At 41.9% G+C, this 11,089-nt stretch overlaps 1 protein-coding gene across 1 annotated transcript; it reads right to left on the reverse strand.

The window, feature by feature from the left end:
• Positions 1–7,403: 7,403 nt before the first annotated feature.
• On the reverse strand, positions 7,404–11,089 carry LOC306968253 (C-X-C chemokine receptor type 1-like; the record flags this gene model as incomplete). Its single annotated transcript, XM_079563596.1, has 3 exons — positions 7,404–8,214; positions 9,182–9,587; positions 11,083–11,089. The coding sequence occupies 3 exons, from the start codon at positions 11,087–11,089 to the stop codon at positions 7,566–7,568; spliced, it is 1,062 nt and encodes a 353-aa protein (XP_079419722.1). The 3' UTR covers positions 7,404–7,565.

Below are 11,089 nucleotides of genomic sequence, written 5' to 3' on the forward strand. Positions count from 1 at the left end.
CAAAGTCGACTAAATTCGTTTTAAATTTAGTCTAAAATCGAATTACATTTTCGTCAAAAGACTAAGACTAAAACTAAATTAAAATATGATGTCAAAATTAACACTAGGCCCGATCGATATATCGGCTGGACGATACTTGGATAATTTCAACATCGGCCGATAAAAAGGCTGATATCTCCAGAAAGAGCTCAGAGCTTTAGAGACGTCCCACAACTTCCTCGGCCTCAGGGGAGAAACGCGACGGTGAAAATAGTTTTTACACCTGTTTTATATGTTTTAGTTTATAAACCTTTATGCATTTGGAACCATGAGAGACAGAGACTTAACATATTTGTTTTGGAATCCACTGATTTTTGTCTTTCGAACAAGCTCCCTCTGAAGTAACTACTAAACATAAGTACACAGCGCCCCCTGCTGTCACAGGTCAACACTGACACAGAAGCTTCATACACAGGATTATTGACAGTTATATGATATCAGTGGTGCAAACCAGCCTCTGTCAATTAAAAGAAAAAGATAATTGTTTTGTTTAGTTTATTGAAAGGACAGTGCCGTTACATTACAAAGATGCTACACCAGATTCGACCCATGTTTCTATATATTTCTATGATTGAAGCCTTTACTATAACAATAAATGTTTAACCTCTTAACTCCCATCTGAACGGATCCCATTTTCTTTTAAAAAATTAGAAGAAAACAAGGATGTAAACGCAACAAAAAGTGACAAAAATTCACCAAAAATTCAACAAAAATGTGACAAAAATTCGACAAAAATGTGACAAAAATTCGACAAAAATTCAACAAAAATTCAACAAAAATGTGACAAAAATTCGACAAAAATGTGACAAAAATTCAACAAAAATGTGACAAAAATTCAACAAAAATGTGACAAAAATTCAACAAAAAATAAACAAAAATTCAACAAAAATTCAACAAAAATGTGACAAAATTCAACAAAAATGTGACAAATTTTCAACAAAGATGTGACAAATTTTCAACAAAGATGTGACAAAAAGTCAACCAACAAGTGACTAAAAAAAAGTGACAAAAACTCAACAATAACAAAAAAAAAACATAACAAAGGTGACACAACACTGCAACAAAGCGAGGAAAAAAGATCAGTATTGTGGGTCTTAGCTTTCAAATGAGGTGTTACACAGGCCTATAGCCAAAGAGGACAGAATGCCTTCGGTTTAGGCGGGTGGTAAGAGGTTAGGTTAAATTACTTAAAATATCGGCCTTTATATCGGCCAGGCCACCCCCCCTTCATATCGGTATCGGCCCCTGAAAGTCCGTATCGGTCGGGCCCTGTTTGTCCGTGACTCTGCACTTGATCTCCCACGTCCTTCTCGCTCGTGTCGCCTCCAGGCCTCTCGTAAATCAAACTAAAACCTTTCATTTTCCGATGGCGGTTTAGTCGCCGACACAAACACGGCGTGGAGAAAAAGCTCCTCCTCTTCACGGAGCTCGAGCTTTTTTCTAGACTCCCAAACTCCAGAGAAGAAACGTCTGGAGCCGTTTCAGTGCCATAGACTCCGTCACACCAAATCATTTCTGTTTATTTCACGGCTCCTTTATTCCTTTGCTTCTGCTTCATTTCCTCCACAAAAGTCAAACTGTGCCCGACTTGAAACACTAGACGCACTTTTTATTCCAGAGAGAACTTTGTGGCCGAAGGAAGCGGGCGGTGGATGTTTTGGATGTTTTTGTTTTTGAGGAGAGAGCGATAAACGTGTCGTCGGAAAAGGGTCGCTGGGTTTGTGTGACGTACGACGGGAGTTCTGGTTTGTGATGTTTGAAGGAGCAGACGGGACGAGACAGAAACAGGATGAACTAGAGGAGGAGGAAGTTTAGTGTCTGGTTTATCTCCAGTGTCGAGAAGTGTGGAAGGAATGGAGGAAAATGGGGACAGTTGGGGGGAAAAAATGGCCGAATGTTGGGGGGAAAATAGGTAAAAAATTGTGGAAAGTTGGGGACAGAAAGTGGGAAAAAATCTAAAAAATGGGAAGAAATTGAGAAAAAATTATGGAGAAAAAATGAGATGAAATGTGGGGGAAACAAATAGTTTTCTGCCCTCATTCTGTCTGTCCTGGACCATTATATTTGAGAAACCATTTTTACATATTTCTAATGACTTCCAAAGATAATTGCTTCGTCATCAAGAGTCCCAGATCAGCAGCCATGCTTCTGTCTGCCTGTCCCACGGCAGCTGTAGCCATTAGGAGATTACAGAAGCCATTTTGAGCATCTCTGTTATTAGGAACATCATCGTTCTTATAATCTACGGTAACACTTTATTTTATGCTACTCATGACATTGTTCCTGCCAAATTTAGCACAATGTCATGTGCTTGTAACAAAGTGTAATAACTTGTACCTTCATTTTCATTCAAACTTAACTTCTATTGCAGAGAGATGTATTTTCTTTACTTAAGTGTGAAAAACTGGCAGATTTCTTTGACTTAACCCCCCAAATCAAGGGTGAATTTACTTATTTCAAGCCAATTATATTATATTTAGAGTAAATCGTTTCTTGCTCTGTGCCTCCCGTCTGCTCCTCTAACTCTGCCGTGACAAATAAAGCCTTTCCTCTTGTTCTTGGACGTGTGTGACTAAAATGTGGCCCGTGGGTGGACTCGCCTTGTCTCTTTTCACAGGTGAACGTAAACCAAGCACTCGCACACATAAAACGATAATAAAAGCTCATTAAAAACCTCCCCCGAGTCAAATAAACTGTGCTCTGCCCTGTGATGGCCCAACAGCGCCTCCCAGTGGAGACATGACTGCAGCAACATGGAGTCACAAAAGCATTTAGTGAGAAATAAAGGAAGTGCAGCTTTAGCTTTACGTTTCAGAAGCTGTTCATGAGTAAATGTTTTTCTACTAAATGATGAACCTCTTTTTGAAGGGCCTGAACAGGAGCAGGAGAGAGTGGCAGGAGTGGAACCAGAGACGACTCAGGCAGGGGCAGAAATGAGGCCAGACTCAGAGGCAGAGACAGACCCAGGATCAGGATCAGACCCTCAGCAGCAGATAAGCAGCAGAATCATCCCTCTGTTATTACAAACGCACAGTTAAACCTACAAGAGTCCACTTTACACCTTTCTGAACATGAAGGTTTTACTTAGATTAACTCGGTTTTGAGTGATTTTGCAGCTCAGGGTTTTGCACTATCGTTGATACGTGGAAAGGTAAGTCTAAAAGTATCTGTTTATTTAACCACTTAACTCCCGCCTGAACCGAGCACATTTTCTCCAGTTTGGCTTTACCCCCAGTCCAAAAGCTTCTGGAAACAAGGTGTGAAAATTGCAACAAAACTGAGACGAAAACAAGGATGGAAATGTGACAAAAATGTGAGAAAACATTGACAAAAAAGTGACGAAAAATTGATGAAAAAGTGGCAAAAATGTCACAAGAAATTGACACAAAATGGATGAAAAAATGACTAAAATATGACAAAAAAATTACAAAAATGTGATAAAAATTTGGCAAAAAAATTGATAAAACTTTTACGACAGAATGAAAAAAAATGCGACAAAAAATGACAAAAATGTGACAAAATGTGATAAAAATGTGACAAAATGTGATAAAAATGTGATAAAAATTTAAAAAAAGACAAAAATGTGACAAAAATGTGATAAAAATTCAAAAAAAAGACAAAAATGTGATAAAAAATGTGACAAAAAAAATGACAAAAAAGTTACAAAAATGAGTTGAATACCCAACAATAAAATGATGGAAAAAAAATCTGATGTGAGGAAAAAGATCCTCTCGGTTCAAGTGGGAGTTAAGAGGTTAAATTAACCTGGGTTTTGAGTGATTGTGCAGCTTGGTGTTTCGTACTATCATTGATACGTGGAACGGTAAGTCTAAAGAAAGTATCTCTTATTTATTTAACATTGGACAGACCAGATTTTAAATGTGCTCAATGTGCGCTTATGTCACTAGATAAAACTCATGATTTAAAGCAGTAACTCCTGCCCCTAGAGGCCGTAAGCGCCACTGCAGGTGTCGTACATGTTGTGTTTTTTCCTCATTAATCGTCCGTGAGAGTAAATCCTACACTGACAGAAAAGACAAAGGGACAGAGGGATATTGTTCATCCAGTTACACAATGGAGATCATTGTTTTCACTCAGACAGAATTATTTAGTTTTTCTGGGAATTTTCTTTTAAATGTCACAGTTTCCACAGGAATGTTTTGTTTTGTTTCACACAATTTGGCGTCATTGAAAAGAAATCAGACTTTTTTGCTCAGTTACTCACAGTAAAGTACTTATAAGTTATAAGTTATAAGTGATTTGCCTCAGGTGCTCTGTGGAGCGGGTCAGACTGTTTTTAACCCCTTAACTCCCACCTGAACCGAGCACATTTTCTCCAGTTTGGCTTTACCCCAATCCAAAAGCTTCTGGGAAAAAGGTGAGAAAATAGCGACAGAACTGAGACGAAAACAATGATGAAGATGTGACAAAAAACTGACAAAAAATTGACAAAAATTAGACAAAAAAATTATGAAAAAAAGGCACAAAAAAAAGGGCACAAAATGACCAAAATGTGACAAAAAGTGACAAAAAATGTAAAAAAAAAAGATGAAAAAGTGGCAAAAATGTCAGAAAAAATGTACAAAAAAGGACAAAAAAAATGTACAAAAAATGTACAAAAAACTGATGAAAAGATGATGAAAAAGTGGCAAAAATGTGATAAAAATTTGACAAAAAGACAAATGTGACAAAAAGTGACAAAAAATTTACTATTTGACAAAAAAATTACAATAAAGTTAAAAAAATGAGTTGAAACCCCCCAAAAAATGATGGGAAAAAAATCTGATGACATGAGGAAAAAGATCCATTTAGATGAGTTTTGTAGATCTTAGCTTTCAAATGAGGCGTTTCACTGGCCTACAGGATTTGGGTAAAGCTGAACTGGAGAAAATGCTCTCGGTTCAGGCGGGAGTTAAGAAGTTAAGATGGTGGTAGAAACTCTAAATGCATCTTTATTATTTTTTACTTTTGTGAGATTAAAAACATGGAGTTGATTCAAAGCATTAAATTCTGCTCCGAACCCTGATGTTTCTGAGATCACAGCCGAGACAAAAGAGACTTTTTAAAAACATTTATTAAAAATATACTTTCAGCACAAAAACAGGATGAAATGATCTGTATGGAAACCGTAAGAAGGAAGCGTTTACTTGAACTTTACACAAGCTCCGGTTTCTTCACAGTAAACATAAAACCCTCAGCAGACGTGTTTCTACAGTCGGGCTGTTCGTGGAGAAACTCTGCGGTGAAATTGCGTCGGAAACTTGAGAAACTGCGTCTCAGTTCCACAACAACAAACCTAAGACTTTACATTATTACGAAAACGTTTACTGTAAGAAAAACATAAATGTCACGGGTTCAGGGCGAGACTCTGCAGGTGAAGAAAGAGAAACTTAAAGGTTAAAACATCAATGTGAAACTCCGGCTGTACAGACTGAAGGTCAGGTTTAAGTGTGTGGTTTTATTTTGTGACATATTATTCCCACACTGTCGTCGTGTCCTTGGGCAAGACACTTCCCCCTCCTCGCCTCCAGTGTCTGGTCTGTGTGAGTGAGTGAGTGGCTCCATGAATGTATGTGGAAGAGCTCTGTGACCTCCAGTGTCTCCAGTTCTGCTTTACCGAAATCCAAACGCAGCAGCAGAGCCACAGTGCCATGCCTCATTTGAAAGCTAAGGCCTACCAAACTGATTGTAGCATTTCTGGCGAGTTTTTGTTGCTCTTTGGATGCTTTTCTGAATCTCCCAAACCGTGGGAGTCTCTGTGGGATAAATCTCAAAGCCACAAAACGTCAGAGACTGTTTTTTGCTCCGACTGAGTTAAAACTAAGACGTTCAGGAGAAAACTCGGGCCTTTCCGAAGTGGGTGAAAAGCTCCTTCGCAGCGAGTCTGCATCGATGCTTAACAGGCGGGGAAGGACTGGGACTGAAAAACAGCCCTGGACTCTGACCAGCCTGGCCCAAATCAGTGTAATTGTGACTTCCACAAATCCATATTTTAAGCTCTTACCACACGCCATAACAATTGGCTTGTTGCACAATGTGGCTACGCTAGTTCCTCTGAGCTGAAGTTGTGGGTGCTAGTACTTCCTGTTCGTATTAATTTCCATTAAGATTAGCTTAGACCCGTTCGAATCATCGTATTTCATACAGATTCTGTGGTGGACAGTGAGTTCCTGGTAGATGATCACTTGCTGTACAGTGTAAATGTTTCCGTAGAGGAGACGTCTATGTTTATGAGGATCAGTGAGTTTGTCTTGAAGCTAAAGGCTAACATTCATTTCATGTAATATACAATTTGAAATAGTGCCGTTTATTCAATTCTTTTATAGCATGCTAGCCTTTAGCTTCAAGACAAACTATCAATCCTTTATGATCACAGGCGTCTCCGCTGAACTCGCTACATCAAGATTTGAACACACAGTAAATGATCATCGACCGGGAACTCACTGCTCACAACATCTTCAAAATCTTAGAAAATATGATTATTATTCCAGGAAAATAATAAAGACAGGAAGTACTGGCGCTCACAACTTCAGGTCAGAGGAGCTAACATAGCCATACCGTGCAACAAGCCAATAACGAGTGCTTTTTTTCCCAGTTCGGCTTTTTATTATTATTTTTTTGACTGGTATCATCAGCAAAAAGAGCGGGAAAGGCGGTCGTAGAAACAGAAGCAAAATCATTCATATAAATAATAAATAATAATGGTCCCAAAACTGAACCTTGTGGTGCACCATACTCCACGGAATTCCTTTTAGATTCATGTTTTTTTATACTGGGCTTTACCCAAATCTAAAAGCTTCTCGACTGGAGATCAACAAGGCAACGCCTCAGTTGAAAGCTAAGACCTACAAAAGTGACGGAAACTTTTCGTCACGTCGCCACATTTTTGTCATATTTTTGTTGTTTTTTAAATTATTATTTCTATTATTTTTTGTCCGTGTTTTTCTCATGTTTTTGTTGATTTTTCATCCTCTTTTTCTCGCTATTTTGATGCTTTTCTTTTTAGCTTTTAGATTTGGGTAAAGTGTTAAAGCGACAGTGAGACCTGATATGACTTTACTGGGAGAGGGAAAGTTCTCACTTGTGAGTTTGGAGAAGTGAAATGATATAATGTAAATACGACATATTTGAATCAGAATTACTTTGTAAACTCATAAGGGAACTTTTTTTTTTCATTTAAAAGTATGATCAGTCAAACTTGTGATTTTTGCCACATTATGAAGTAACAGCTGTGCAGTTTGTGAGGGTGAGAGAGACTGAAAGGCACAGCTCGAATTCTCCTGATGAGTGAAGCTCTGAAGGCCATCACTGAGGCCTGAGGGGAGGGTGATGGGGAAGGGTGTAGGGGACGGGTGTAGGGGAGGGAGGAGGGGACGGTTTCGGAAAGGTCCCTGAACAGTAACAACACTGCAGGAAAAATCCATGTGTTCACCTGCAGCGTCTCAACTTAATGTGATCGAAGAAAACTTTACTTTTGACGATAGAAAACCTTTCCAAACAGACTTTGTCCTTTGAGTCTTTCGGTTTCACATAAACGAGATGATTTCGGACGACACCGAAGTCCGACTGGAGCGCGACACCGTCTTCTTCCTGACGATCCCGACCTTCCTCAGGATCTTCATGAACCTCCTCCTGAACTTCTCGCCGACGAAGGCGTAGAGCACGGGGTTGACGCAGCAGTGGAGCAGGCCCAGGCTGTGCGTCCACACCAGGGCCTGGTCCACGGCTAAGCGTGCGGGGCAGCCATACGGCACCAGCTTCGTCCGGAAGAACGTGTCCGCCATCACCGCCACGTGGTACGGCGTCCAGCACAGCAGAAACCCCATGACCACGAAGACGATGACCCGCATGGCGCGCTGCTTCTGGAAGCCTCCGCGGATCTGCAGCAGGCGGCGGATCGTCACGCCGTAGCAGACCAGCATGACGCCTAACGGGACCAGGAAGCCCAGTGTGTGGCGCAGGAGCCGGGTCGCCAAACGCCAGGAGGCGGCGCTGGTCGGGTCGAAGCGCTCGCCGCAGACGACCTGACTGGAGTTCTGCGACGCGTAGGCGGAGCTGAAGAGTCCGGGCAGCGACAGGAAGGCGCCGAGCAGCCACACGGCGGCGCACACGGCCCAACTCAGCAGCTTCCTGTTCATGCGCCGCGCCTCCATCGCACGCACGATCACCAGGTACCTGAGGGTACACAAGTATTTATATATATGTTCAAGCTCCTAAGTATTTTATCTGGAGCTGGACACGTCAATGCGAGCTAGTGCTGTGATGCTAATCCGGATAAAGCTAATGGATCGATGCGAGCTAGGCTACTCCCGAATGCTAACATATCGGATATGAGCAATAAAATAGACCTCTTCCACCTCCACCTCGGGTGATGCAATAGATCGCAGAGCTACTGACACTGTGACTCTGCATATGTACGATTAGCCTGCTGTCACGCTGCCATTACGGTGAAAATGCCATGTCAATCACAGCCCAGGCCACGCCCAACTCTTAGCCCCCCTCGCCTGGTCCGCTGACCAACGCCCCTTTCAGATAGAATTTTCATTTTTTTCTTGAGGGCGGAGTTAGGCTGGGCCCTGATGTTTAGTTTATCTTTAAAGAGGGGGTGTTCTGCTTTTTTCAGTCCCATAGCACCAGTCTATATCTCACTACAATGATGACAAACCTTCTGTTGGTCTGTAAATGCAGTAAATTAGAATAACTGCCTTGTCTAAAATGTCTCTATCAAAATGGCTGTAGTGAATGTCTTGAAATAGGCCTCTGTCTCTTTAAGAACCTCTGAGCCTTTAGACACGCCCCCTCCACACGCTGTCTGTGGCATCAGTGGGGAGGGGGTTCTGCTGAGGAGCAGTGGTTGGTTACTCGGCTGGTGATGAAAGCTCGGAGGCGTCTCCAGGAGGTGGGGGCGTTCCTAGGAGGACTCAGGCAAACCTATCCCTAAAATGGCCGCCGTCAGAGTTTTTACAGATTACTCCAAAATACGTGAATGTGCCAAGGCAACACTTCAGGCATGTTTTTAATGAGGGAATGACAGAATAACATGATGGAAAGCTTGAAAAAGTCAATTTTGCATAATACCCCCCTTTAAATAAAGTCGTATGTGTGGAATAGATGATCACCACATGATCAGTGAAAGTCTCACCTGTCGAGGCTGATGAAGGTGAGGAACAGGATGCTGGAGAAGAAGCTCAGCTCCTGGAAGACGGTGATGACTTTACAGGCGGCGTCTCCGAACACCCATCCGTGCGTGGTGGACGTGGCCCAGAACGGCAGCGTGGCGGCGAGCAGCAGGTCGGCGAGCGCCAGGTGCAGCAGGTACAGGTCTGACGGAGGCAGCGGCTGCTTGGTGATGGCGATGACCAGAGACACGCACAGGTTCCCGGGCACGGCCAGCAGGAACACCAGGCCGTAGAAGGCGGTGGTGAGGATCGTGGCCATGTTGGACATGGAGAAGTGCGGGCACGGCTGAGTGTCCGGGTCCAGCACGAAGTCATCAGTGTAGTTATACAGCTCGTCGTAGAAGTCTACGATAAACGAGGTGATTCCGTCTGGAGGCACAGAACGGACAGGTTTAAAGTGTTAAATATGTTTCTGTAGCGTCGTCTTACAGGTCAGTCACAGACGGCTCTGACTGGATCATGTTACGCTCATGCTGACTCAGATCATTATTAAATAATCAATCACAAAAGTTTCTGTTAGCAGATATTGAGCCCGATTTTTCTTTCATCAGTTAAAACAGTATTAAGTAACTCTTGCCCCTAGAGGCCATAAGCGCCACTGCAGGTGTTGTAGCATGTTATGGTTTTTTACTCATTGATTGTCCGTGAGAGTAAATACTACACTGACAAAAGACAAAGGGACAGAGGGATATTGTACATGCAGGGGCGGATCTCGAGGGGTGGCACGGAGGTCTTTCCACCCCAGCTGCCACCCCACTGATGTGATGTCTCACATCTGCTCTGAAAGCTCCCTCTCAGTTAGTACTTTTTTGGCAGGATAAAGAATTATAACAACTTTATAGCTAAATAAGGAGCCAAGTTCCAGCTCCTGTGGCTTTATCTGAGTTAGAAACACCCAGCTTATATTATGGACAATGTTGCTCTTTGTATATCATTTTAGGAAAAATTGCCTTGCGATCAAGCAAAACCTGCGTACCCCCGCTAATAACATTCCACATTGTAAAATGTGTTGCCACCCCAGAAATGATCCCTGACCTGTTTGCAACTCCGTGATTTTTTTTCTAGATCGTCAATGGAGGTAATTTTTCTCACTCAAACATGGCTGTAAATACTGTTTAAGTGGTGCTAGCCCACAGTTAGCTTTGCCCGTTAGCCTGTTAGCTTCTTCTTCATGATTCCATTTGTGTGTATTGGTGACTCCGACCCGGTGGCAGGGAAGCTGCAATTGTGGTTTTCTGGCCCGAGACATCAGGGGGAGATGAAAGACCCTCCAATCATCCCTTTAACACTTGTATTACCCCCAGAGGGACTACGGGAAGGATTTATTAAGGTAAACACGTCACTTAGTGCTGCTTTAAAAGTTTCATTTGGTTAAATTCACTTTGGACGCGATGGCTCCCCCTATTGGATTTTATATAGACAGTAAAAAATGTAGTCCAAGGTTCAGCTTTATTAAAAAGACCCTCGTGCTCCGTCAGGCGCGTTTGTTTCATTTGAGGTTAAATCCTGATATTCATGAGCAAATTCAACCCGACTTTGGAGCAAAACATTGTGTATATTTTCTTTACAATTTCAGCCAAAATTGCAGCTGAATGTGTCTGTGGATCATCTTTGCGTTTTTTCTAAATATATACTATAAATATAGTTGAACCATGGAATTCATTAAAAACAACAACATTGGATTCAACACCAGCGTGAATCCAATTTAAGGCTTTTTATTCATGTTTAAGAACTTAATTTTGGCATAATTCATTTAAGGACTTGTCTCGCAGAAACCCTGGATAAAACGGTTTTGAAATACTGAATACCCAACATCCTGGTAAAGTAAGTATTCCGTAAATAAAACGTTGAGTAAATGACTTACCGGACAT

The sequence above is a fragment of the Gobius niger genome (genome assembly GCF_951799975.1).
Source record: "Gobius niger genome assembly, chromosome: 9".
Lineage (NCBI taxonomy): Eukaryota > Metazoa > Chordata > Actinopteri > Gobiiformes > Gobiidae > Gobius > Gobius niger.